At 40.1% G+C, this 27,447-nt stretch overlaps 2 protein-coding genes and 1 long non-coding RNA gene across 3 annotated transcripts in view; 2 read left to right on the top strand and 1 right to left on the bottom strand.

The window, feature by feature from the left end:
• The first annotated feature begins 1,602 nt into the window (after positions 1 to 1,602).
• Positions 1,603 to 16,885, top strand: LOC117822385 (lysophospholipid acyltransferase 1-like). Its single transcript, XM_034697088.1, is given in 16 exon segments — positions 1,603 to 1,956; positions 2,285 to 2,430; positions 2,727 to 2,804; positions 4,759 to 4,854; positions 6,590 to 6,645; positions 6,920 to 6,974; positions 11,067 to 11,130; positions 11,132 to 11,260; positions 11,422 to 11,614; positions 11,716 to 11,819; positions 11,926 to 11,990; positions 12,538 to 12,641; positions 12,644 to 12,673; positions 13,579 to 13,659; positions 13,662 to 13,728; positions 14,262 to 16,885. Coding segments are annotated over 16 exon segments (1,542 nt in total). The 5' UTR covers positions 1,603 to 1,866; the 3' UTR covers positions 14,446 to 16,885.
• LOC117822386 lies at positions 8,775 to 9,482 on the top strand. Its single transcript, XR_004633163.1, has 3 exons — positions 8,775 to 8,950; positions 9,174 to 9,233; positions 9,353 to 9,482. It is a non-coding gene; the product is annotated as an uncharacterized LOC117822386 (long non-coding RNA).
• A 1,635-nt stretch (positions 16,886 to 18,520) lies between the features above and the next one.
• LOC117823412 (transmembrane protein 65-like) overlaps positions 18,521 to 27,447 on the bottom strand; it is a 42,104-nt gene continuing 33,177 nt past the window's right edge. Inside the window, exons 7-8 of the mRNA XM_034698607.1 lie at positions 22,048 to 22,153; positions 18,521 to 21,098 (exon numbers count right to left, since the gene is read on the bottom strand). Of these exons, the coding sequence (XP_034554498.1) occupies positions 20,943 to 21,098; positions 22,048 to 22,153 (262 nt within the window). The 3' untranslated portion in view covers positions 18,521 to 20,942. The remainder of the gene's footprint in view (positions 21,099 to 22,047; positions 22,154 to 27,447) is intronic.

The raw sequence follows: 27,447 nt of genomic DNA, 5'->3' as shown, positions 1-27,447 counted from the left end.
AGTAAAATCTGCTGAAAATATTTAGGGTGACAGCCAGAGACATGGGGAAAAATAATCCATTGAAAGATTTTTGTCACCTCTCCCAGATTTTTCAAAATAAAATAATAAAAATTAGTAAAATGTCAAAGCGTCTCAGTGCAATTTGAGCAGAATTGAACATTATTTTTCTCAAAAACTATACAGTAAAATCTTCTGAAAATATTTAGGGTGACAGCCAAGGACATGGGGAAATATAATCCATTGAAAGATTTTTGTCACCTCTCCCAGATTTTTCAAAATAAAATAAGGAAAATGAGTAAAATATCAAAGCGTCTCAGTGCAATTTGAGCAGAATTTAACTTTATTTTACTCAAAAACTATACAGTAAAATCTGCTGAAATTTTTTAGGGTGACAGCCAGGGACATGGGGAACAATAATCCATTGAAAGATTTTTGTCACCCCTCCCAGATTTTTCAAAATAAAATAAGGAAAATGAGTAAAATATCAAAGCGTCTCAGTGCAATTTGAGCAGAATTTAACATTATTTTTCTCAAAAACTATACAGTAAAATCTTCTGAAAATATTTAGGGTGACAGCCAAGGACATGGGGAAATATAATCCATTGAAAGATTTTTGTCACCTCTCCCAGATTTTTCAAAATAAAATAAGGAAAATGAGTAAAATATCAAAGCGTCTCAGTGCAATTTGAGCAGAATTTAACTTTATTTTACTCAAAAACTATACAGTAAAATCTGCTGAAATTTTTTAGGGTGACAGCCAGGGACATGGGGAACAATAATCCATTGAAAGATTTTTGTCACCCCTCCCAGATTTTTCAAAATAAAATAAGGAAAATGAGTAAAATATCAAAGCGTCTCAGTGCAATTTGAGCAGAATTTAACATTATTTTTCTCAAAAACTATACAGTAAAATCTTCTGAAAATATTTAGGGTGACAGCCAGGGACATGGGGAAATATAATCCATTGAAAGATTTTTGTCACCTCTCCCAGATTTTTCAAAATAAAATAAGGAAAATTAGTAAAATGTCAAAGCGTCTCAGTGCAATTTGAGCAGAATTGAACATTATTTTTCTCAAAAACTATACAGTAAAATCTGCTGAAAATATTTAGGGTGACAGCCAGAGACATGGGGAACAATAATCCATTGAAAGATTTTTGTCACCTCTCCCAGATTTTTCAAAATAAAATAATAAAAATTAGTAAAATATCAAAGCGTCTCAGTGCAATTTGAGAAGAATTTAAGTGCAATTTGAGCAGAATTGAACTTTATTTTTCTCAAAAACTATACAGTAAAATCTGCTGGGAATTTTTAGGGTGACAGCCAGGGACATGGGGAACAATAATCCATTGAAAGATTTTTGTCACCTCTCCCAGATGTTTCAAAATAAAATAAGGAAAATTAGTAAAATATCAAAGCGTCGAAGTGCAATTTGAGAAGAATTTACAATTAATCTTCTCAAAAATTCCAATTATTTTAAAACATAGAGAACAAGTACTTTTTCTGTAATTTTTAAATTTCATTCATATATTCAATAACAAAACTTTGGAACTACACGGCTGCATTCCTCCTTTTTGGTCGCTCGCAGCAGCTTTACCGTAATTCCCTGTGTAGTCGCGCATTATTTTTCGAGGGGCGGCTGGCTTGACCAGGGTTTTGCAAAAGACGGCTCACTTGACCGCAGTAGGAGGAGGGAGAGTAGGGAGTGTAATACATGGACTACCACTTTGTGAACTGGTTTGACTCGTAGCGGGGCCTCTTAGCTCTACAATGTATTTAACTCACAGAAAATAGACATAAGCTGAGAGAAACAGGGGGGAAAGGCACGCGGACACACTGACACGTCGGGACAGGAAAGCTGCGGAAGATGGGCGAACGCGCGGACACAACGTTTAACACCACTGGATCCAATTGGCTGCTGCCTGTCAGTGAACTCCTGAGATTTCCTCTTGATCAGGTACGGATATCTGCTTATGAAACTCTTATGTAATACAACAAGTGCTTGCATGTCTGAAGTTTTACTCAGAAATACTAGAGCTGTGAAATATTATAGTAAAGCCAAATTGAGGTCACTTTTTAGAGACCTGCAGTGATTCCTCTGCCAGATATTGTTCATTATTAAAATGATAGATAGGAGACACTATCGCTCCTTTTCATTTATAATTCCTTTAGCATACTAATCCACAACAGAACGAACCATGTCAGCTTTTCAAAACGTGAATGCTTTCTTTGAGAGTTTTGTGCATGTGTACATTCCCATCCTTAACTCCATCCATCCTGCACAGGTGAATTTCATCGCATGCCAGCTGTTCGCCCTAGTTGCAGCCTTCTGGTTTCGTCTCTACCTCAGTCCGGGCCAGGCCAATCCCCTGGTCCGGCATGCTGTGGCCACTCTCCTGGGCATTGCCTTTCTCATCTTCTCCTTTGGATGGTACTTTATGAATCTGTCGTCCACACTCTCACACAATGTTTACAACATGATGCTTCTTTGATTACTAATGATTGCGTTTCAAAAGAAAGTATATGATGATGATGAACCCTCTTTACTGAGAACTTCTCTGTGAATGGGACTACTGTTCAGTGCTGAATGTAACCAACACTGATGGGTTATGATTACCAGATGATGACAATGACACTGTAAGCAGGAGTAATGTGCTGGTACACAGTGTCTCATATAAAACATGCAGCCAGTGGTGGTTTGAGATAAATGCTTGTCTTTTTCTGCAGGTACTCAGCTCACATCCTGACAGTGGTGATTGCAAGTTACTTGATCATCATCAAAGCTGACATTAACAATGTACACAGGTGAGGAAACTTTGGGGGACATGTTGTTTTTAAAGGGAAAATATCAACAACAAATGTGATGCTACTGCTATTCGTAAACATGTCTGTTTGGTCACACAAAGACAAATTCCAGCTGATTTTCATTATCAATGACAATCAGCTGTCGTCAGCATTTCTAGACTCTCTGTCATCAGGCTGACAAGTAGAGAATGAGAGCACCAGCCCCTCATTTTCATATTATTGCACACTACTTGTTCTTCAAGTAAAACTGGCTGTACAAGATCAGCCCGGCGGAAAGTATTTGCAGCATAGAAGTGTGATAGTCTGTGTGGTCAAAGGGTTTGTTTAGATATTTTTTACTGATATTGGCCTTTCATTTGTAGCTTCTTTGACATTTTAATCTGAAAACAAAAGATTAATTATTTACTCATTCATTCATCACACCCACATATTCCAGCTTAGACTGCAGAGCATTGCACCCTGCCCTGTTACCTTCCTGTAAAAATGCGGTCCGAACTGAAAAGCTGTTGTTGAAAGAAACTAGCCGGACCAGTCTGTTAGATAAATGCAGACAACATGACTGTGTTTGTTATTCTTCTTTTTGAAATGCTTTTTTTTCTCTTTGCAGCCATGTTTAGTTGTGTAGCTTTGCAGTTTTGGATGTCTGTGTCTCAGGTGTGAAAGTGTTATAGTTTTTTTCTTATTATTAATGGTGCAATAAAAAAGTCAGGTTCCTTCAGTTTGGTATTTATGTAAGATGTACATACCTGTGGGTAGATGAAGTCAAAGCAAGTAGAAGTACTAAACACTGACACAATGTCAACTGAGTCCCAGGTTAAACAAACACACTGCACTGCCTAAGTCACACTTCACTGAGGCACAGGGTGAGAAGAGGTTTGCTTTAACAGAACAAAGCCACCTGAGGACACTTCAGTGACACAATGAAAAATGAGCGTATCAATATTTCTTTATTTTTTTTAAGTTATATTTTTTTTGGCATTTTTGCCTTTAATGGCCAGGACAGCTGAAGAGAGACAGGAGATGTGGGGAGTAGGGAGAGGGGAGCACTTAGACCACTAGGCCAACGGTGCCCGGCTGTCAGTATTTCTGACTCTTACAAACACCTTGTGGTGATCTTTTAGATAACTAGCTGAATATTTGCTGTTGTAACCATTAGTTACAACAGCTGTTATTAGTATGAGCTTGAAGCTGAAGATTTATAACAGTTGAATAGAAATGTTGTGTGTCAGCACATCCTTTTTTTATTACATTAAGCAGCAGCTCATCTTATACATTTTTCAAATTCAGCAGGGGAGCCAGTTTGGCCTTGTAGTTAAGTTTTGCACCAAACTGCAGCCACCTCCCACTGGCTCCCTGTGTCCTGCTCTGTCCACTGTCCTGTCCTCTCTGAATAAACTAAAAAAAGCACAAAATTATAACTTTTAGAATTACCATCATGCACAGGTTTTAGTCCACTTCAATTGCAGATTATCTCTGTAGCACTGGTCACATTATCTTTAACACAGCAACAGGAAGATATGCAGCAAATGGTCGAGGCTGGGAGTCGAACCTGTGACCACAGGGACATGGATTAAAGCCTCTGTATATGGGGCACACACTTAAACCGCCAGGCCGAAGGCGCCCCAGAAAATTTCTCTTCTAATGACTTTTTCAGGACAACTGATAAAAGTAGCATGACTATTATTACATTTTCAAGAGTATCACAAACGGTTTTTGATCACCTACAGTAAACATATGTGATCTGAGTAATTGAACTGAGCTATGTGTGCTTGTCTTGATATGTTAGTGCATGAAATAGAGTCCCATTTTCACAAATTTTGCTGCTCTTCAGCTGTTCTAGATTTTATGGTGATGATGAAAAATATCAGAGCGCTAAGTGAACAGTATAGAAATGAGTAAATGGATGTAAAAATAACTTGTTTTGTGGTTGTTTTGTTCATTCCTCCACATACAGTTATACCATGGTGACAGCTATGGGCTACTTGACTGCATGCCAAGTGAGCAGAGTCTTCATCTTTAACTACGGGATACTGTCCATGGACTTCTCTGGGTAAGAAAAACATGTTCGCTCACTCCTCTCACCTCGTTCCCTCTCTTTGCCTCACCCTCACCCAATTGATGCCATGCTGTTGTTTAGAAATAAAGGATAATCATTTTATGGACATAGAAGTTATCTCATTGGGGACGTTTACTCCCCACATTACTATAAAATGTATTTTTTAAATTCGGCTGATTCTGTTTTCTTGGTGTCGTTCTGAAAAAGTGTTAGCTGACCTTGTTGTTGGCTCTAATATTCGGTCACTCTTTTGCCCAGTTCTGATGTGGATGAATTTGCTGGCAGCTTCACTTCCACGCCTCATGACTTTGGTGATGATCAGCCAGGACAGTGAGTCAGCCCTGGGCAGGCTCTTATACTGAATTAGAGACCCTGTTTCTTTAAGCTGCCAGATTGGACATATAAATGGTTGTGAGTGACAGTCAGGATGTTTGTATGTGTTGGTATTAAGATAACATTTGATTCAGTTAGTAGGCTTCTTTTTTGCTGATATAAAACTGTAAATTAATTTTGGTAAACTGATTCTGTAATTGTTATGTCATCCCCGTTTTCACTTGGTCTGCGAGAGGATGCCAAACACAGATTTCCTAAGCTTGTCTTGAATGTTTGTTAGCTGTTCTCCCATATGCCAGTTAGCATCTCCATAAGCTGATCTGTTCTGAGTTTGGCAGACAGACAGCAGAACTGAAATCGACCTGGGTTGAAATCCTGTGTACAGTCAGTGCCAGCTTTAAAGTCTACATGGAAACAGAGTCTGCAGGCTGCAGGGGTGGATTGTTGCACACACAGGCTGGCACCCTGAAAATGTTCATCCACAGCCAACTGCCAGCCCTCATTGAACTGGCACTGCCAGCCGCTCGGCCAGCACCTCTCTGCCTCGGTTATCCATGCTGTGCACACAATGCAGCCCACTCACACACAGGAACCAGTGTGAGAGTGTGTGTGTGTTTGACAGAGGGAGAGAGAGGAGAGAGTTATAGCTTATGTGTGCCTTTGTGCTCACACACTCACATTCTTGGGACAGAGAGGTCTCTATCTGTGAATGAAACTAGGAAAGGGGGTGTTAAACTAGTCTGTTAAAACTTGCTCTAGACTCGCTCCATCCGTCACCTAACTCCCAGCACTTTGATAGTAGCTATAAATGATTAAAATATTGATAAAAGAAAAGGTGTTTCATCCATATGCATACATTTAAAAAAAGGATTATAATTCCTGGTCGTTATCTTGAGCTGTAAATGAAGATATGGCTGCACTGTTTGCAAAGAGACAGCGGCAACGTGAAAATGTAGAAAATGTAGAAACTGAATAAATTGCATCGGATTAATAAATGACCTGACGTGACACTGCTGGAAAAGAATGAAGTGATTCATGAGGGGAAATATATTCTGCAGCCCCAGACAGAGGCTCAGTCTGAGTTTTACTCAGTTGGGATGTGCTTTGTTTTAAATCGGTCATAATAAGTGTCTGAAGAGAGCTGTCTCTCACTGAAACATCCGAGTGATGATATCAGACAAACAGACATGCTGCTTGATTTATTTTTCAAAAGTTCAGACCTAAGAAAGTATATAACACTAAAATCTCTGCACCAGAAAACTTTTGGAAATGTCCCCCCCTATATCTGAATGCCTTTGTGAGCCTAAAACACCACACTACTTTTGCATATAGGATGTACTAGCTGCTCTCAGTTTCAACACAAACATTTTTTAATCATCTGTTTTTTTCCTTTCAGGCCTCTGATGATAGTAACCCAGAAGATCACCGCACTGGCCTTCCAGCTCCATGATGGTAAAGCCTAATACAGGATGCACACAAATACACACAGACACAGTTAAATGTACACTGATATAAGCTTGTTATGGTGCCTCAGAATATAACACTTCAGATTGGCCTCTTTTTAGTAGAGACTGTAAACCTGCTGTATGAAAAGGCTCAACTAAGCTAGTAACATTGCTAACATTTGTCTTACATTCATGTGTCCTCCTAAGGCAGCACTTTTTTTAGTTGAATGTAAAAGGTTTAAAAGTAGTAACTGATATCTTTATCCCTTTTGATTTTTCAGGTATGAGTAAGAAAGCTGAACATCTCACCCCAGAGCAGAGGCTGCTTTGTATTAGGTACGTTGTTGCTTCTGTAAACACACCAGGTAGAGCATTGTGCTTTGTCAGTGTTGGTGAATTTGAGGTCACTAACTTCATTTTTCTACAGCATGATCTTAAGCAGATTTTTTTAAAACATCAAGAAGTCCCTATGGAGGGTTAATATGTGTCTAATTCCAGTACATGTGTCAGGCATATATATCTGGGTTTGTGTGCACACAGGGTTGCGAGTTAATTGACATCCTTATTACGTAAAGGATAATGTACAGCTAGCCGATGATAATGAAATAGAAACCCAACAGGATCACTACTCACTCAATGAATCCTGTAACTCTGCAAAAGCTCACACAGTGTCACAGTTTTTTATCGCTTCATGTCTGTTTCTTCAATTTTCTCGATGTGTCTCTCACTCAGCTCCAAGAGTCTTTTAGCATCTGTCACCTCTTTTGTCTGTTTCTCTGCTGGTGACTGCTCAGCCATTAAACACAGATCTTAACATCTGTGATTTCCCGTCACCCAGTCCACCTACTTCCAGCTACACAATATTAACCGTCTCCTTCCTTCACTAACTCCCCACTCCACTGCCTCGTCACCTCCCGTTTAGACTATTGCAACTCTCTTCTGTTTGGCCTCCCACACAAAACCCTCCAAAAACTACAACTGGTTCAAAATGCAGCCGCCCATATCATCACACGCCCCACCTCCATCCACCACATCATACCCATTCTACAACATCTCTACTGGCTCCCCATCACACACCGGATCAGCTATAAAATACTTCTCCTCACCTTTAAATCCATACACAACCTCGCCCCTCCATATCTCTCTGACCTCCTCCATACTGCCACACCCGTCTGCGCCCGTTAGAGGTAAAAATAACACGCTACACATCGAGTTTTTTGAGCTACATACATCAAAATCTTACAAAAACGTCAGAAAATTGATTTTTGTGACTTTAAAATGCACTTAATTTCACCTCATCCAACACACTCATCAGTCCAGGGAAAAATTGCGACATTTTATGGGTTTCGCAAAAAAAGTCGAAAAAATGTGCTCACTAGCGCCCCCTACAGTTTTCAAAAACCCCTCCCCATAGGGGTTATTTTGAGCTAGAAGCTTGAAAAATCTTACGCATATTAATGACATCAGGACGCACAAAAAAGCCTCTTGCACCCATATCCCAAACTCAACAGGAAGAGCGCCACCTAGCTTTGAACATAAAAAACGGGTCAAAATTGGTCAAAATAAGGGTGCATACTTTCGTTATCTTCTCTGAAGGCACTTCTCTGATTCAGTCCAAACCAAGGGCAACCTATAGCAGACATATTGACGATTAAAATTATAAAAGGCATTATCTCCAGACAAAAATTGTGGGCGTGGCAGCCGTCGAGGCGGGGCATCAAATGCACATACAGCTTTGAATGTGAAGAATGATGCCCAAATAAGGGTGCATACTTTTGAGAGCTCCTCCTAGAGTTTTTCTCCGATTCAGTCCAAACAAGACACATTCTATAGCAGACATATTGACAATTAAATTAGTGTTAAAGGAATTCTGTTCAGACTAAAATTGTAGGCGTGGCATGTGTTGAGGCGGGGCATCAAATGCACATACAGCTTTGAATGTGAAGAATGACGCCCAAATAAGGATGCATACTTTTGAGAGCTCCTCCTAGAGTTTTTCTCCGATTCAGTCCAAACAAGACACATTCTATAGCAGACATATTGACAATTAAATAAGTGTTAAAGGAATTCTGTTCAGACTAAAATTGTGGGCGTGGCATGTGTTGAGGCGGGGCATCAAAATGCAAAGGAGAAACAAGCCCTGCAGAACTCATTTAAATATGCAAGGAAGGAGATCCAGCAGCAAAAATCTGTTGGGATGAGTCAAGCTGCACATCTGGAAATAAAGGACAACACCATCCAGAAGTTACAGGAAAAATTACAAAACAAAATGGAGGAAACTTAAATGCTTGTCCAAGCATTTGCTGAAGGAAGTAAGTACTTTCATTATCCTTGTTTAAAAAACTATTCATGTTGTTACTAATTAATGCTTAAACAATACATGAACAAAGATTGGTATTATGAAACTATCCCTACGACTTCAACAAAGCAGTGTGACAACACAACAACAACAACAACACAATTGAACAAACAATGCACACTTTTCCATGCAAAACATCATTGCCTAATGTATCTTTCTATGTTTCAACTCTTCAGTGGATGCAGACTGGATAGATGACCAAGAAGGACAAGCAGGTCCATCTTACAGTGCAAATGGTACTTTCCTACAAATTTCATTCATATACCAATTCGTGTTCAAGTGATTCTAGTGTTTCTTATCACACATTATAATATACAATTTATACTGATAATATGTCTATTTGCTTTTCCCACAGACAAGCTCACTCACCATGAGGCCACATGATCAGATGCCAGCACCTTGCTGATGAACCACTTCCCAGATCGAAATGTACAAATACTGTTGTGTATAAGCTGTTTCTTAATTGTTGGTAATAAATGATTCCTTCCTTGGTCAATTACTGTTATTAATGTGTTATATTGTTTTTTTGGGCTACATTTTTTTTATATATTTCAAACGCTCTTATTTGTATTTCCTTTGAGTTCTTCTTCAAATTGGAAATAAATGTCTGTTTTCGAAAAATCTGTCTGTTTCATATCATCTCTGACTGAAACACGTTAATACATAGATATGAACACTATAAGGTTCACATCACTGCTATCCAAAGTAACACTAGGAACAATGCTCATTGTTACACGTTACATGTATTCGAATTCTATTGACCATGACTGTAAAAATAACCTTCCGAACACTAACATCAAGCCGCCGAAACACTTCTCCAAATAACTTTGCATTCAAATTAAAGCAAAAGTCTCAACATAAACCAAAACATATTTTTTAAGACTTTCAAATGCCCAAATCTCCAAAATCATCAGGCAGTGGCCAGAACAGGCGATGCTGACTTTCAGGCAGTGCGTCAACACACATACAGATTTCAATGTGAAAATGTAAAAATGATTAAAGGAATTCTGTTCAGACTAAAATTGTGGGCGTGGCACACTGTCAAGTTTGGAGCTTTTCTTGGCAATCTGCCAAAAACTTGGAACATTTGCACCACCTAAGCCAGCATATACTCTCAGATCTTGCTTTTGCATCGTGTGGGAACTAATATCAGGCAACGGTTTACGTGTGGCGGTGGCTTGCGTAGGCGGCGGCTCACGTAGGCGGGGGCCGCGGGTGTGCGAGGGCCCGTTCATCGCCGCTTGCGGCTTTAATTTATTATTGTTTTTTACTCAAACTCTGTGTTTTTTTTAATGATGTAAGGTGACATTGAGTGTCAAGATAGGCAAATAAAATGCATTATTATTATTATTATTTTCAAATAAATTGAGAATAATTTAAAAACATCCTTGGAAATGAACATAACACAAGAAGAGGTGAAATCATAAACTTTACTCCTTTCCACCTACTGATTTGGTACGACGTATGTAATCTGTCTCTCTTGCTTTCATAACTAATAATACTTTTTGAGGGGTTTCAACCAATCAGAATCAAGCATTTAACACACCTGGTTGATGAAACCTGGGTAATGAAGACTAAATAAGTTTTTCCTTTCCTTTAGCCACGAAGGACAATCAAAAGGAGAAGAAATCATGGTGATTTATTTATTATGGTGTTGAAAGCATGCTGGGAACTTTAAGAGATGCATAATTTTGCATGGAATATTTTTAACCTCATTCATCATTGTACCATGCATGCTGATTTGATTGCTGTTCTCCTTGTAGGTTTGGTTATCGCTCATATTTAATGAATTTTGATGCAGCTCTTACCTGAAGCTTGGGTTGGACAGTGTACATTGAATATATGCTATGATGCATGAGTAGCATCAGAAAGTTATTCATTCAAAGAAGCAGCAGTTTGAGTTCCTTTGATTAAAGACATGAGTGCAACATTCACATTGTATTGGACAACTTGAAAAGCCCCTATATTGGCCAGTGACTGACAATATCCATATCTAATTTCATCACTCTTCAGTATTAAGAAATGCTCCTTTATTGTGTCTTTAAATAATTCCTGTGTTCTCTCTGCAGAGTGCGGCCTTCTTTCATCGAATTCCTCAGTTACAATCTGAACTTCCTGAGCATCTTGGCGGGACCCCTGCAATGACTACAAGGACTACACAGACTTCATTGAGGGCAGACACATCAGCAGGAGGCTCAGGCAGCACTCTGGGACGTGCAACGGGCAGAACGGCTATGACAAAATCCCGGATCCATCGCCTGTGGTAAATTCATGACAGCAAATCTGGTTTCTGCTCCCTCTATGATAACACAGACTCATGTGACTGCCACTGTGGAATGTGTTGCTCCCTGTTTCTGTCTCTGCTGTGGTTTTCTTTATTATCTGAAAATATCACCTGTCTGATGTTATCTGTGTTCCCTGCAGAATGCCGTCTGTAAGAAATTGCTGGTCTGCAGTGTCTGCATGCTCCTCCACCTTACTGTGACTCGAGCCTTGCCCATTGCCTACAACGTTGACCCCTTTTTTGTCAGCCATGCCCCGTTCCTCACCAGACTCACCTACGCCTTCTTCTCCATACAAGCAGCCAGATACAAATTCTACTTTGCCTGGACTTTAGGTGAGCACTGTTGTAGTTAGTGTGTGTGCAGCTATGGTGGGAACACGAACTGCATTGTTATTACCATGGCAGTCATGTGATCTTTCCCTCTGTCCCCTCAGCCGAAGCAGTGAACAACGCTGCAGGTTTTGGTTTCTTGGGAATGGATGAAAATGGAAAGCCGTCTTGGGACCTCATATGCAATCTTAACATCATGGGGATTGAGGTACTATCAATGTTTCTCTTCATTATGTAACACTGCATTTACATTCATGCCAATTAAAGGGCAGCTAAGAAGACTGTTATTGTGTGATCAATGAACTTTTTTTCAGACTGCAACAAGCTTCAAGACGTTCATTGACAACTGGAACATCCGAACAGGTGTCTGGCTCAAAACGTAAGTGATTCAGATTTGAATCTCAGAAAGAAAACATGTTATTCAGCTTTTTAGCATATTCAGTGCAAGACCCATTTCCCCTGAATGCACCACAAAACGCCACAGGAAGTCATCCCTGCCTGTGGCCATAAGACTGTACAACTCCTCCCTCTGATCACTGAACAATATCCTGTACTCTGTGCAATAACCGTACAAAACACTGTGCAATATCCCAGCCACTATAACATAATTGTTTATATCACCTTCATTCCCAGCACTTTGTCCAAAGATAATTTCTAACTATTCTGCGCTTCTATATGCTTTATTATTTTTATTTGTTCTTATTTATTGTATCTGTATTTTATTTTATTCTAATTTATTTGATCTTTATTTATTTTATTTGTAGTTTAAATCTTATTTTATTCCTTCTTCTATTCATATTTTGACTTTCTTACATATGTTTATAAGAGCTCTGTAATGACTGAATTTCCCTCCCCCTAAATAAAGTATTTCAGATTCTGATTCTGATATTCATCTTGAATATGTTTGACCCCTCTCGTGTCCTCAGGGTGTGTTATGACCGAGCCCCCAAGCACAGGTTGGCACTAACCTTTGTCCTGTCAGCGTTGTGGCACGGCGTTTATCCGGGGTACTATTTCACCTTCCTCACTGCGATCCCATCACCATGGCATCTCGAGCTGTGAGTAATCAATGGGAATTAACATTTTTACTCCAAAGGACTGCAAATGAAGTCAACGGATTGGATTTTTACTAACTGGAATTTTGACAGCTTTTTTAGATTTTCTCACACTACAGTCCTGATATTGTCACGGATGTGGAAAGGAGGGGAGGACCTAGGTGCAGATTCAAAAATGAAATAATTTAATAAACTAAAAACAGATATAAAACAAACTTACTGCAAACTAAATCCAGGGATCCAACAATTGGACACTGAAAGACAGGAATCGCAGGAATCCACATCACATCAAACGTCAAAAGCACAATGAACAGACACAGAAGAGAGGAAACACAGAGACTAAATAGACACACTGGGTAATGAGCAATGACACATAGGTGAGGACAACAAGGCACAGGTGAAGACACTCACAAAGGAGGGAATACACAGATGGTAACAATAAACTGAACACACTAGACTATTCTACAAAATAAAACACTGAAAACCAGCTAAAGACCACAGGGAGTAACAAACAAAACACTAAACACCAAGAACACAAAAAGGTAACAAATAAAACACAGGACCTGAATCACTGAACCCAACACCCTGAAGACACAAGGAGAATTATAAAGAGAAACCAGAAATCAACGAATTACAAGAAAATACAAAACAAAGTAACCCATGACAGGTATATTTTTATAACGGATGCTAATTAATGCTAAATGTATTTACACAGACTACAATAGTAAATTACACAAAGGTCAATGCTGTATTTATTTTATTTTATACAATCTGAGATAACTTTTAAGTATTTTATCATATAACTTTAAATCAAAAAGTTTGACCTATATGAAAGTTTCATCTCACTTTTAGCTTCTACACCAATTCCTTTTGACAGTCTGCAGACAGTTATCAATCTGTCTCTCTCACCAGATAAGAAGTCTGTTCGTCATCACTTCCTGGGCTTCAGAGGTTTGAAGCTGGGTTACGACATCATAACTTGGGCCGCCACTCAGTGGCTATCTGCTACACTGTCATGCCTTTTCTGCTTCTCGCAGTAGAGCCCACCTTGGTTTACTACAGGTATGTGTTATTCTCTTTAGTCCAATCAATGCTTGCACCGTTCCTTTAGTCATGTCAGCGTATTTTTATAATCCCCACACACTTGCAAAGGTCAATACATTACCCCTTGTGTGAAATATGCATGCTGTATTTTAAGTTGCAGCCACTCCAAGTGGTAGCGATTCTGGCTTTCATCCCCACTTTATGAGTCTATTAGGAAAAAAGGAGCCTCTTCCGACATTTTGCAAGTTGCTGCCTTACTCTCTAGCATGACTTTGTTGATAGTTTTAATACATTTGCACGTTTTAAGTTGCGTATAAAAACTGATTTGCAAAGCATGCCACCCTCTGCTGGCTAATTATTGAATTAGGATTCAACAAGCGGAGCTGTGCACAGAATTCCCTTTTGTTTTGTATAATTAAAATGTTTCTAATGATAGTTTTTAACATGATATTAGTGGCGTATTATTTTTTTTCATGACTCATTTTCTCAATCAGTTCTTCAATGACAAAGATACTAAACTTCCCACTCCTGTTCTCCCTTTTCTTCCTCAGGTCGATGTTCTTCCACGTGCACATCATCAGCATTCTGGCTGCAATCGCCCTGCATTGGAAACACAAACCCCGGGAACCCTCTGCTGAAACTGAACTGCCTCCCTCCTCTTCCCCTTCCCACTCGTCTTCGTGCTCAGCCGGGTGCCAGCCTGTTTACTCCAACAACAATGACAAAGTAGACTAATAATGTCTCTTCACGGTTCTGTTAGCCGGCTCTCAGTCCTCTGTGTTCCCCCGAAAAGACAAGGAAAGATCCCTCGAGGGCATTCAGGCAACTGACAATGGAAAATATTGTGTTATTTATTTTTCGGGGACACTTTAGAGTTAGGAGGAAAACTTTGACTAAACAATAGGATGCAGGATATGAGCCTTTTCTGCTGTACTTTAGGATTCAGACAATGCATCAATCTAAGCTCAACAAGCGGACTGGAAAAGAAACATTAGCTAAACGGACCATCTTTGGACGCTGACCCTGCTCAACTTTCCCTCTCTCCTGCCCCTCCTCACCCGTCCTACCACCAGCCTGCCCGCTTCAACAACAGTGCAACAGTGTGAAGAGAGACGAAGGAGGCTCACTTTCTTTCTTGTCCTTTATCTACACTGTCCAACCGAATGGTGGGGTCTAGCCAGCACAGTGGGAGAGCGGGGGAGCTGTTGAACAGCGGCACAAATACCAGGACATAAACGCAGATATACACACACACACACACACACACACACACACACACACACACCACACACACAAACTCATGCATGAACTGACAGAAATTAGCAACAAATATGCACATGCCCTGTTCTCGGCACGCTCGACTCGGTCACACTATGACGCATACAAAGGCTGCTCTTGTGTGGTGACAACAAAAGAGCTGCTAATAGGAGGGAGAGCCCTGGTTTATATGGTGAATGTGTGTGTGTGTGGTGTGTGTGTGGTGTGTTTGTGTTTGTGTTTCATTTACCCTTTCTTACAACCCACCCACTTCTGGGGAGTGTGTTGGCATTTTATATCACTGTTAGTTTGTTCTGACTGTTTGTAAGGAACACTTGAAATATCCGCTACAGCATTGAAACACTCCTGTCTAATAAAGTCTTTGAATGCAGCGTAACGTCTCCTCCTGGTGAGGAGATTTTGCTATTCTGTCCAGCAAGTAATCAATTTATTCTAGTTTTTAAAAAATATCCTAAACCTAGCTGAACCACTATAAACATGCTTAACTGGGGGATATACAACAACAAACTGTGCTCTTGTTCTGCATGAAACAAGCACACATGGTGGCTAACAGTTGATGTTATTAATATTTAATGAGTGTAGTTGGCCCACTTTCCCCATGAAATCTCATTGTAGCTGAAGCAGAACAGAGAATAGTTCTGGTTTAACATACTGGTACTTGTCATGTGGAAGGTGCTGGATACCTGTCATTATAAAGTAGAGTAACTGAACAAAAACTACAATGAAACAGATGAAAAATATGCAAAGTGTCACTTTCTGCACACTCAAGTTTAGGACTAATCCAGGACTGTATAATCATGTGTTTCCTATCATTTGGAGCACGGGTGCTACGTTTTTTCTGTGGAACACTGCGAGAACAAACACGTGTGCAAACTGTGATTTGCTTCTGAGTAGCTGCAGGTTGATGTAACAGAGACATCTGCTGGTGTTCTTACTGTCTGAACTCTGCTTCATGTTGGTGATTGAACCTGCAATGCTGCAGCATCCTCAGTGCAACTCCATATAAACCACAAGCAGAAAGCATGATTTTACGCTCTAAAATATGACTCTCTCATACTCTTTGATAAATCAGGGTGATCCCAACAGTTGTAGACAAACTCTGCACAGTGAAAACAAAAGATGTAAAGGTTTGGGAGCATTAAGGGTTATACAATTTGCACATAGATTGGTTATGAATGAGGCTAACACTTGAGCTCTTTGTTAATTATAGTTTTGGTTATGATAAGGTCTGCTAACAAGCTCTAATGCTAGAAAATGATCTTTTGCCGATTGAAAAAAAAACATGACTATTTTTTTGCAGGACATTAATCCGTGAACAGGGATCCACTTCACAGTCTCTGGTTTACATGATGTTGATTTCTTTAATATTAACTACACTTTAACCTCTTACAGTTAATGAAGCACCAGTAACACATGCTTTAGAAATCCCAGTCGTTTCTTTGCCATCGGTCGATTGTACCTGCAGTTGTACAGAACTAAATGCTGATTGTAACACGTAGATGGTAAAAGGCTGTCTTCTCAGCGTGGCTTCTGGTTCAAACATAGAGTTGTTTTTGTGAAGCAGAGCCCTGATTGATAAATGGAACTGGCTATAACCTGGGATTTTTATTCTTATTTGATTAATAACATATTCATGGCAGTGTACCCCTGCATGTTGCTAATGTGGAAAGAGTAGTTGAGTGGAGTCACCCATGTAAATTATGAATGTGTCATCAGAATGAGCAGCTAGCTGGATGATTTAATACTGATTATGATGTGTTTTTGTGTGAGTGTGTTTTATAATGTATGTGTTAGTGGACTTACCAACTGTGAGCGTCACAGTATGAGTGGGGTATGACATTTCTTATTACTCTATTTTAGTATGTTTGTACAGAGGAAAAGGTGAGTCGAATAAAACATTGAGTAACGAATAAAGCTTTTGTTAAAACACACTTCTTGTTGTTTTTTGCTTGGTTCAAACTCAATACTAAGGAGAAGGTATAAACAATAATTTTTAACATTTAGTGTCTTTTCCTTTACTCTCCTCCTCAGCTACATGGAGTCAAACTCTCTCCATGCGACTGCTCTCCCAAGCTGTTTAATCTCTGATGATATTCTCAAAGTGTCTACTTCTACCACTCTGTCCTTTGATTCATTGGCCTGTCCCTGCTGACACAGATGTACCTGTATGTTTATGGTGCATACAGCTAATGTCAGCCAGGGGGAATGCAAAAATGGAAGCAAGAAACATATAGAAGATGTTTTCCTTCAGAGCTGCACAGAGAGGAGTCCCTTAGACCTCAAGAGACTTACTGCTTTTGAGTCTTCATAGAAAAAACCTGGACAATTGTTTTGTTGCTTACTTAGACAAATTGACGTTATTGTTCTTGGCCTCAGAGAGATATTTGTTCTAATGATGTAACTACCTGAGACGGCAATCTAGAGTAACATTTTAAATCCTTCTTCTGATCTACAAAGCTCTTCATGGTCAGACATATTCGTACCTTAAAGAGCTCATGGTGACCTTTAACCCCTCTAGAACACTACGCTCTCAGCATGCAGGCCTGCTCGTCGTACCCAAGGTCTCTAAAAGTAGTATGGGAGGTAGAACCTTCAGTTATCAGGCCCCTCTCCTTTGGAATCATCTACCAGTCAAGGTCCGGGAGGCAGACACCCTCTCTACTTTTAGAGTAAGCTATGATGAAGCTTAAAGCTAGGGATGGCTTAGGCTTGGACCAGCTCGTAGTTATGCTGCTATAGGTTTAAAAGTTTTATACGTTTAGCTTTGAGAAGATACTTTTTGGAGTTATCTGAACAAAACACAACAGACTTTAAAATTAGACATAAAATATGAAAACTATGACAGCTTTGTCATATTTAATCATCTTTTCTGAAAAGCCTCTGTCTGATGACTCCTGCTTGGCAGTCGTTAAATCGTAAAGCTTTGCAAATCCTTTGAAACTTAAGTATAAAATACAAAAAAAACAAGAGAATTAACATTGAAATTTAAAGTCTTAAAGCAACAGCAGATATAAAGCAAATAAAGTTGTTTTAGATGCCCTTAAGACTTACATCCATCCATCCATCTTCCTCCACCTATCCGGGTCTGGGTTGCGGGGGCAGTCTCACCAGGGAAGCCCAGACACTCCTCTCCCATGCCACTTCCACCAGCTCCTCTGGGAGGATACCGAAGCGTTCCCCGGTCAGCTGAGAGATATAATCTTGCCAGCGTGTCCTGGGTCTTCCCTGTGGCGTCCTCCCAGATGGACATGCCTGAAACACCTCCCCAGGGAGACGTCCTGGAGGCATCCTGACCAGATGCCCGAACTACCTTATCTGGCTCCTCTTGATGCGCCTCTCCCGGATGTCTGAGCTCCTAACCCTCTCTCTAAGGCTGAGCCCAGCCACCCTGAGGAGAAAGCTCATTTTGGCCGCTTGTATTTGCAACCTTGTTCTTTTGGTCATTACCCACAGCTTGTGACCACAGGTGAGGGTTGGAATGTAGATTAACCTCCAAGATAAAATGATGTAGACTCAAAAAAGGGAAAAATTCTAAACTTTTGTGAAACGCAAATCTCTTTTATTTCCTCCCAGTAACACCACTGGGTTTATTAATGCAGAACAACTTATATCACCCTGAAATCAGAGTATTTTGACATTGAGGTTCCTTCTTATCATGACTGACTCTGCACTGAAACAGCCCTTCAGCTGAGAGACGGTCAATCTGACAAGCCAACGCGAGGAGGCAAAGTGCGACATCTCATAAACATGACCACACTTCCCATCCCATTTCATTCTGCACCTTCAACATCCACCTCACACTCTGTCCAATTCTCCATACTGCATTTACCTGTTCACGCCCCAGCAGAGGGCACACATCTGTGGAGCCTCTGCAAGGAACGAGCAAACAAGAATATCATTTGGAGCTATATACTGAGAGTCATCAGCTGCATAAAAAGGGAAATGTGATATTTTGTGTTTTTCTTTTTGACAACCACAAAATATATATTTTTTACATCTAACTCTTCTGTTTTATCTGCAGTGATTTTTATTATCCTGCAATGAACATACTCAAGTTTTTTATTATCCTTACAAAGTAAACATGTACAATAACAGTTTTTATCAGCAGTGCATGCAGGATGGAAATCAAGCAGTCAGATCAAAAATCCTATCTACATTAATATGTTCATCTGTTAGTAAATATTCTTCATTTTTATCACACTTTAGTTATCCACATTGTAACAACCTTCTCGGTAAAGTCTTCATATAATTTCAAGTTTTAAGAGCGTGTTGAGGAAGTTTAGTTTTGGTCTGTAACAGAGAGTCACTCTTGTTTAAGAGCTCTGTTGAAATATTCTCACAAAGATCTTCTGCTCTATTTTGGATACATGAATACACGTCTGGATTAAACAACAAAATAAATACATTTTCTGCAAAGAAATACCTAATCTGCTTCCTTTCATTCAACTTCTAAACTTGGGGACAAATACATCCTTCTGTTCAGATAATGAGATGAGATACTGAGTCAAACGGGTGACAAACAAAAACTCTTCAAGAGATAAATTAACAAAATCAAAGACGGCTTATACGGATGGTAAGATCAGATGCTGCAGTTTAACTTGTTTGCATCTTAAAAGAAGAACAAAGATTAAGAATAATAATCAAAGAGTGAGTCATTAAGGTCACAGGCAGCCAGATGTTGCCGATTGTGAGACTGTACTGAAACAAACATGTTTCTGTGAATGTCATCCAGTGGAGGCAGCAGAGCAGACGGATATCACATACGGTGCTTATAGGTGAAGATAAATGAAGGCTACATGAGCATGAACTTTTCCACGAGCAGAATCAGAGTGACAATATCTCACTTGGTGTCCAGGTAAATGTAATCTATGTTGTGCGCTATAGTTGTGAGTACTCACAGGGTCCCCACTGGACTGACATACAGGTGCTGTCTGCTCAAGAGGAAGACGTGTTTGTGTTCGGCTGCAGGAATGGAGATTATTAGTATGGAACTGGAGGCTGGAGAGTCTGTGGAAATAGGGCGGGAAATCTCAGCGGTTCAGCACTGGCATTTCTATCTCTGTGCCAAACAAACCCCCCCCCCCCCCCCCCCCCCCCTCTCTCTCCCTCTCTCTCCCTCTCTCTCTCCCTCTCCCTCTCTCCCTCTCTTCAAAAGGCTAGCTAGCTACAGACAGTATACTCTGTGATACATTTTACTGCTTTGGGGGGATCATTACAAACCACACCAGCATATCATATACAGATAGTAATAAAAAAATAACATAAAATCAAGAGAAGCAGCTTGCAGGTGTAACATTTGGACTGTAACAGAGGCAGGCTGGCAAGACTTTAAGACGGTTGCCATCAAAAGGCTGACATGCTTGTTAAACTGAAGAGTGATGATGTGGATGAGCACACCCTTTCCTTGACCTTCTACTCTTAAAACTGATACGAAATTAAAGCTTTTTAAGGATGATATTCAACACTGATGAATCATGCCCTCTTACTTCAGTCTTCCTCTAAATGTTAGATAAGCTTTACAAAATTGCCATGTGAGATACTTTGTTCTGAAGTCTTTTTTTCTGGCAATGTTTGCAAAGTTGTAGTGATCTTTTAGGGAGCCCTAAAACATGTATTACATTTTTTTTTAGAGATAGGGAGCATATAGAGGCTACTGCAGAGTTTTTAAGATAATAAGTCTCAGCCTGTGTCGGTTCAGTCAAAACAACAACGTGAGGTTCACGGTGCAATAGTCGGAGCAGCAGCAGTCCAGTGAGTCATACACCTCTTGTTTCTTCAGACGTTCAGCTCCCTGTGCTTCAGTTCAAAGTCTACAATCAAACTATAACTAAAATCCTGGGGTGAAGACCTTTTGAGAGTTCAGTGACATCTCCATACACTCCTGTCACTCCGTCTCAGTTTTAAATATTCTAATAGGTTTAAAATAGCGCTCGCCTCCGGTGAGGTGGTCAGTTTCAGTTTTTGCTGCTCTCTGTGGGAGCAGGTGGTGGTTGTGTTTGCTCCTTCCCATCCTTCTTGCCCTCTTTCTTCTTCTTCTCGTCATCATCCTTGAAGAACAGGAGGGGAAACATGCCCAGGATGCAGCCGATGCCAACACCGATGGCTTTACCCTGCGCAGGAGGAAAAGGAAGTCAGAACAGGGACAGTGTAAAATGGACTTTTTAGTAATTCACACAAAACAGAGAGCAGCTTTCCAGCAAGTAAGCCTCTTACTCTTGATTTAACAAGTGAGTTTGTAACAGTACTGTTCTTCTGTTGTTTGTTTATCCTGAGTGTTAAGACCAGTTTTGGGTCAATTCACCTCAGAGGAAAATTATCAACGTTTCTTACGTCCCAAATCTTTTTACAAAGCGGTCGGCCTGCTTCAGAAAATGACTCATATTCCCATATTCTACAGCGTCCCTGAAGTCCCTTAAAGTGACATCCACATCTTGTTTGTCTTTTGGTGTCAGAATAAACGGCATGTTGGAGCCGTGGGAAAAAGTTCAGGCCTTGTTAGTCTCACATGGCTGCAGAGAACTCACAACAACTTATCCTGTGTGCATGACTCAATAACATGTGCACAAGACATAAAATGATCATCTTTGCTGGACTTGAATGGACATAAAACAGGCATTCCCTGACATGCCAGAACAACTGGCGGGGACCTTCACAGTCATCTGAGAGTCTTCATTGCTCGACTAATCGCTCAATCTGATTAAGACTAATTACATTTCACACTTGAGCTGTTAGAGTGTATTAAAAATCATTCAGGTGTAATGTTCCTGCACAATAACTATGATGGAAAGGGGCACATCACAGAGACTTGTGTTTCTGAAGCTTCGGTTTATGTTGAGGATGCATTACAGGAACAAAAACAGGAACCTGCAATCACAACAGTCATTATTATATCCCATAATATTCACTCTGACTGTCATTATTTGTCAGATGTTGTGTTTTTGCAGGTAAAAGTAAAGACACGCTTTAAGGTTGTATAGTGGAAGAGTGACAGACAATTAGGGAGCAGAGTCTTGCGCTGAGGTTTCGGGATTCAGGGACGTATTAAACGAGGTAACCAACCGAGTGAGCGCTGACTCTGGTCTGCCACATGTCGGCTTGCTTTGGGCTTAAGTCGGGAATCTGCATCCCCAGCCGAGACGCCAAAGCCTCCACGTAACCTGCCAGCCTAAAGAGAAGAGGAGACAGAAACAGACCGTCAGAGAGAGCTGCAAATACGTTTCACTTCCATCAGATACCTTTAAAGGTACATAGGATAAAGCTTCCTTTCATCACTCTGTCAGGTACACAAATATATCTTCCTGTCTTTCTGACCTTTGATGGTGAGTAGAGCAACAGAGATCAGAGATCAAGCACAGATAGCAAAGACTCCACAAGTGAGTGAATGTGCTTACATAGAGGGGAAATATAATCAGTGTGAACTCTCTTACATCCTGAGACAAAGAAGTGCTTAAAATTCTGTCGACGTGAGCGCAGTGATTCACGGAAAAAAATGTAAACACATAACTCAAACCACAATTCTGACATGCCATCAGACATATAAAAGATGGGTTTGTCAAGCCTCAGCCTGTAATTTGTGAATAAATCAAATTTAGAATAACTTATTTGTGTTTGCTTTGTTCCATTTTCTCATAATAGCCTCCTTTAGATGTTCCCCAGCATCACACGCCACGATTCATTACACAATCCACAGGAGTCACACTCGGAGCTGCAACCTAAATGATCAGAGTAATTGATAACAAAAACAAAACAAATCAGCAGACAATGCTTTCAGTTTGTTTCAGAGCTTCTGCCATCTGTCATAAAGAGAGAGAGAGAGAGAGGAGAGAGAGAGAGAGAGAGAGAGGAGAGAGAGAGAGAGAGAGAGAGAGAGAGAGAGAGAGAGAGAGAGAGAGAGAGAGAGAGAGAGAGAGAGAATGCCTGAATAAAAGTCAAACTTCAGAGGTACTGTGCAGGTTTATCAGTGAATCAACAAACGTCCATAGACTGAAAAGACGTAGAGAGATTAGAGAGTAGAGAGACACATGTTTTATGTCACATGAACTAAAGCCTGGGGGGGAATGAGAATAAATGAGAAACAGGAATAATTCGACTACTTGAATTGATCGTGTCTGTAATTTGTTGCATAACAGTTTGGACCAAGTTATGTCACATGGGAACAAACGGAGGAGGACCCATGTGCAGAGTCATGATGAGTAGAATTTAATAAACAAAATGTCAAACTACTTCCAAATCAGAACACAGGGAACACAGAGAACACAGGGAACACAGGGAACACAGGGAACACAGGGAACACAGGGAACACAGGGAACACAGGGAAGATGTAATGATCCAACACAGGAGAGGGGAGAACTAAATACACCTAAGGTAACAAGCAACAGGTGTGGACACAGGTGAAACTTATGAGGGTAATCTAAAAAGAGGGAAACACACAAGGTCAAGAAGTTAAACTAAACTGGAAACACAAGAGAAAATACACATCTGAGACATAAATCACTAATAACACAAGGATAACTTAGAACTAATACAGAAAACAGACAGAGAGGAAACAAGGCATGAAACACAAGGTAAACAAAGACGGGTAAAACACCAGGACAAATCCCAAAACTAAACGAGAGCAACTCATGGCAAGTAATCTGATTGGACAAAGGCCAAACCATGAGTGAACAACAACATTGCAACCTTTCGCTGCAATTTCTCCACGTCTCTCAATAAATATGTCACTGCTTTTATGATAGATATTGAAACATAGAGGGAAATATGAATATTACAAATCCAGCGATCGACCAAGTTGCAAGGGTGTCCCGATGTTGTGACACTGGTTGTGTTGGTGAAAAATTATAATCTATAGATTACTTTTAGCTGATCCTGTTTGTCGAACTGATGTATAAAGACAATATCACAACTCAGTGTTGTGGTTTCGTACTTAATATCGGCACACAGCCTGCAGCCTCGAGCCTAGAACCAGATCACAACAGTGCTGATAGTCAGGACCAAATCAGTCCCTCCTTGTGATAATGCTCTTCTGAGTCAAGTATGAAGATTTTACCTGATTAAAACACAGAAGCCATCGAAAGACCTGACCCCCAGTTTTGAGTGATGTTGCCTAAAGTTGCTCTTTAAAGCAAACAATCAGGGATCAACTCTGAGGTTTAAGCAGTGTTAACTTATTTCAGTTACATATATTTTATTGTTGTTGCTGTGCATTAGTCTCTTCTTCAAAATCCATTCTTGTTTTTTAATATTTAGCATGTTTTGCCAATATATCATTTCTGCTTTTTTTCTTGTTTTCAATTGCTGTAAAGCACTGTGAATTGCATTTGATTTGTAGGAAAGGTGCTGGATAAATAAAGCTTGATTGATTGTGATGGTTGAAACAGAAGTGTAAAACTGGCAGAGAACCAGGCTGTCACGTGAGCAAGAAGAAATAACCATGTCGTACAGTCAGGTAGATTCAGAGTGCGGAAAGAAATTCAGACCAATATTTTTTAACTCAGGTGCAGTTCAGTCAGTGGAACTAATGGCTCCTCAGTTCACTGCACACACAGATGAGCTGGAGCTGAGCTGCAGAGTCAAGGGGGGAGATAAGTAGCAGGTAGTGTATTGGGGAGAGAGATAAGGGGAGAAGCAGAGGGAGAAATTGTGTCACAAGCAGGTTTTCAATACTGTAAAAGTAGAAAAGGTAGAAATAGGAAGTTTATATGTTTTATTTTCAGGTAAAATCATGATAAATGAGGGAAAGAAGCTAAATGGAAACAATAATGAGGCCAATAATTGCACCTAACACAGCAGACGATCATTTTTAGTGTCTGCAGATTAATTCTATTCACCAACAGGGGGCAAGAGTGAGTATTTAGTTTCATGTTCAGATATTAAATTATTCTGCTTATAAATTAAGAGTCAAACTTAGATAAATGAGTCCATGGCATGTTATCCTGCTTGCAACATTCAAAGTGTAAACTCGTCACCAATCAAAACTTTTAGATTAGCAGTAGAGGGATGCTGACATGTCTGCATTTCAGTGAAATCCAGTCCAAATATTTCACACACTTGCAACAGCAGAAGGGACTCCAATCAGGTCTGTAGCATCAACACCTGCAGCATGAATACACTGACATGATGAAATTTACTGAAAGCAGTGTGAAGCCCCGGACAAATTCTTAACCCAAGAGACTCGACACAAGAGACGCGCTGTGTAAGAACCAGAGTGAAGTCCGAAACTCAAACTTACAACACCAGCAGAAGGGAAAACTGAAAACCATGAGCAGTTGGATCTAAAGTTTTTAAGTTAACTTCCTGGAGACCAACTCAATGTGTTTTTATTTCATTCTGCAAGTGTGGGCAATAATGTGTTGTGTTGCAGGCTTGTATTTCAAAGCGACAGCTGCTCTCACCTTAGTGTTAATATCCTAAAATGTAGAAACTAAACCAGAGGAGAGTATCAACCATAAAAGGAACAAAAATTTTACAATGACAAATATGCTGCAGGACATGGGAAAGGGTTTAGAAATGGGTGGTGAGAGGGTTGTTACAGAAAATATCCCTTGGCAGCACAAACAAGGATTATGCCACAATTTAAACAAGCATGATGACTTTGGCAGAAAAGTGAGTCCCCTCTATTTTGTGACAGATACTGAGCTTTAAACCTCCTCAGAGGGAGACAAGCCAGGCTGTAGTTAATCCTTTACCTCACAAGGAAATAAAATAAGACATGACAACCCACTGTTTTTAAAACAGGTTCTCTGAATGTGTTGCAGCATCTCTAGCATGCAGTACAGTCAGTCTAAATTAGAGCTACAGACATCACAACAGCATGTGTTACTGTGAAAAATGAGTCCGGGCTTAAATCTAAGATGCCATATTCGTTTCTAGGTCTCACTTATTCTTCCTCTAACTTTTTGTCCTCCTTTTCCGTACTAGGCTGAATGTGATAAAACTTCACTGTCTGCTTTGTCTGCCCCAGAAAGTTACTGAAGCATTGTCTCAATAAGGAACATAAATTGCAGCACAGACTGAGAGCTGGAGCTTCAGTAGCAGCAGACTGAACAGTCAGGATGACTCATGAATGAAAATATGGACTTCACCGAGGATAATCTGCTTTCCTACATCTGTCCAAACACTCACATGCACGGAGGAAAATCTTACACATTCCCCCTGGCACGAGCCCTCACACATGAAGAGCACACATACAAACATTAAGGGGATGTGGCCGCACAGATTGCTCACCACAGGCACTGAAACACAACCCTCCCCCGCACACACACATGCACACACACGTATTGCTTGTTATTTAAGAGCGGGGAGTCAGAGCAGCACAGTTCAGTCACTGTCTTTTGGTGGAAGGAAAAGCGTGCTCTGGGAGGATTTGTAAACAATCAGTGCAACATAATCACTACGGTATTGACAAAGAGACTCCAGAGGAGCATGCTGCACTGACAGCTACATCTATTTGTGCTGTTCGATTACATGACTGAGAAAATAACAGAGAAGCGAGTGCCTGTGACTGTAACTGGGACTTCTCTGGTTCAGAGGAATCCAATGGAGAATATCACTGCACTCAGGCCAAAGTTTTATAGAAATATATGAAACTACTTAAAGCTGTAAAGAAAGTCAGCATCAGTGTTTAACATCTTCTACATAAAAAGGAACTGAGAGTAACAAATTTACAAAAGGTACAAGTTGTGAAAAGCTATATAGTATCCACTGAACACACCAGCTTACTCAGCCAAATGGTCCAGCAGATATTAATGTGCAACTCATTGCGCATCCACTCCGGCTCTTTGATCTAACTGATATTAAGGTCTGGGTCGTTTTTGTCCAAAGTGAGTAAGACCAAGGTGCAAATCATTGATTTTAAAAAAGACAGCCCCAGACCCAAAGCCAGCATCATCCACAGAGGTAAAGTCCAAATTGTGGATTCTTACAAATATCTCGTCAGTGTTGACTCTGACTTTAAATGTAGAGGAAGTACAGAGATGACTGTAAAACGTGGATGACAGAGTTTACACCTAATACTTTATGCAGATTTTACTGAAAGTCTTTAATGTTTTCTTTTATCTGCTGGTTTTATATTCTCTCTGTGAACAACAAAAACAGTCTCAACTGTTTGCGTCAAAGTTATTGGAGTACAGCAGGAATATCTGAGCTTCCTTTGGAGGACCGGTCATCAACAAAGCTAAAGGGATACTAGGTCAACATGGGATCATTTTAAAGAAGGATTTCTCCTTAATGCCCTCTGGGCGGTGCTATCTCACCCCTCCATGGAGCACAAACAGATATGCAAATCATTTCATTTCTTCAGCTATCAGAGTGCAAATGCTGAAAGCAGTTCTGAACAGATTGTTCCTGTAAACTTGTGTATTTGTGTACAGGTGTTTTTTTTTTATTTATTATTTTATTCTTTTTATGACATGCTCCGTCTTACAGATCTGTTGTCCCTAAAATGTTGAGTGTTGTGATTGT

The sequence above is a fragment of the Notolabrus celidotus genome, chromosome 12, assembly GCF_009762535.1.
Source record: "Notolabrus celidotus isolate fNotCel1 chromosome 12, fNotCel1.pri, whole genome shotgun sequence".
NCBI lineage: Eukaryota > Metazoa > Chordata > Actinopteri > Labriformes > Labridae > Notolabrus > Notolabrus celidotus.
The sequence above is the reverse complement of the archived record's forward strand: the minus strand, read 5'-3'. Positions and strand labels throughout refer to the sequence as shown.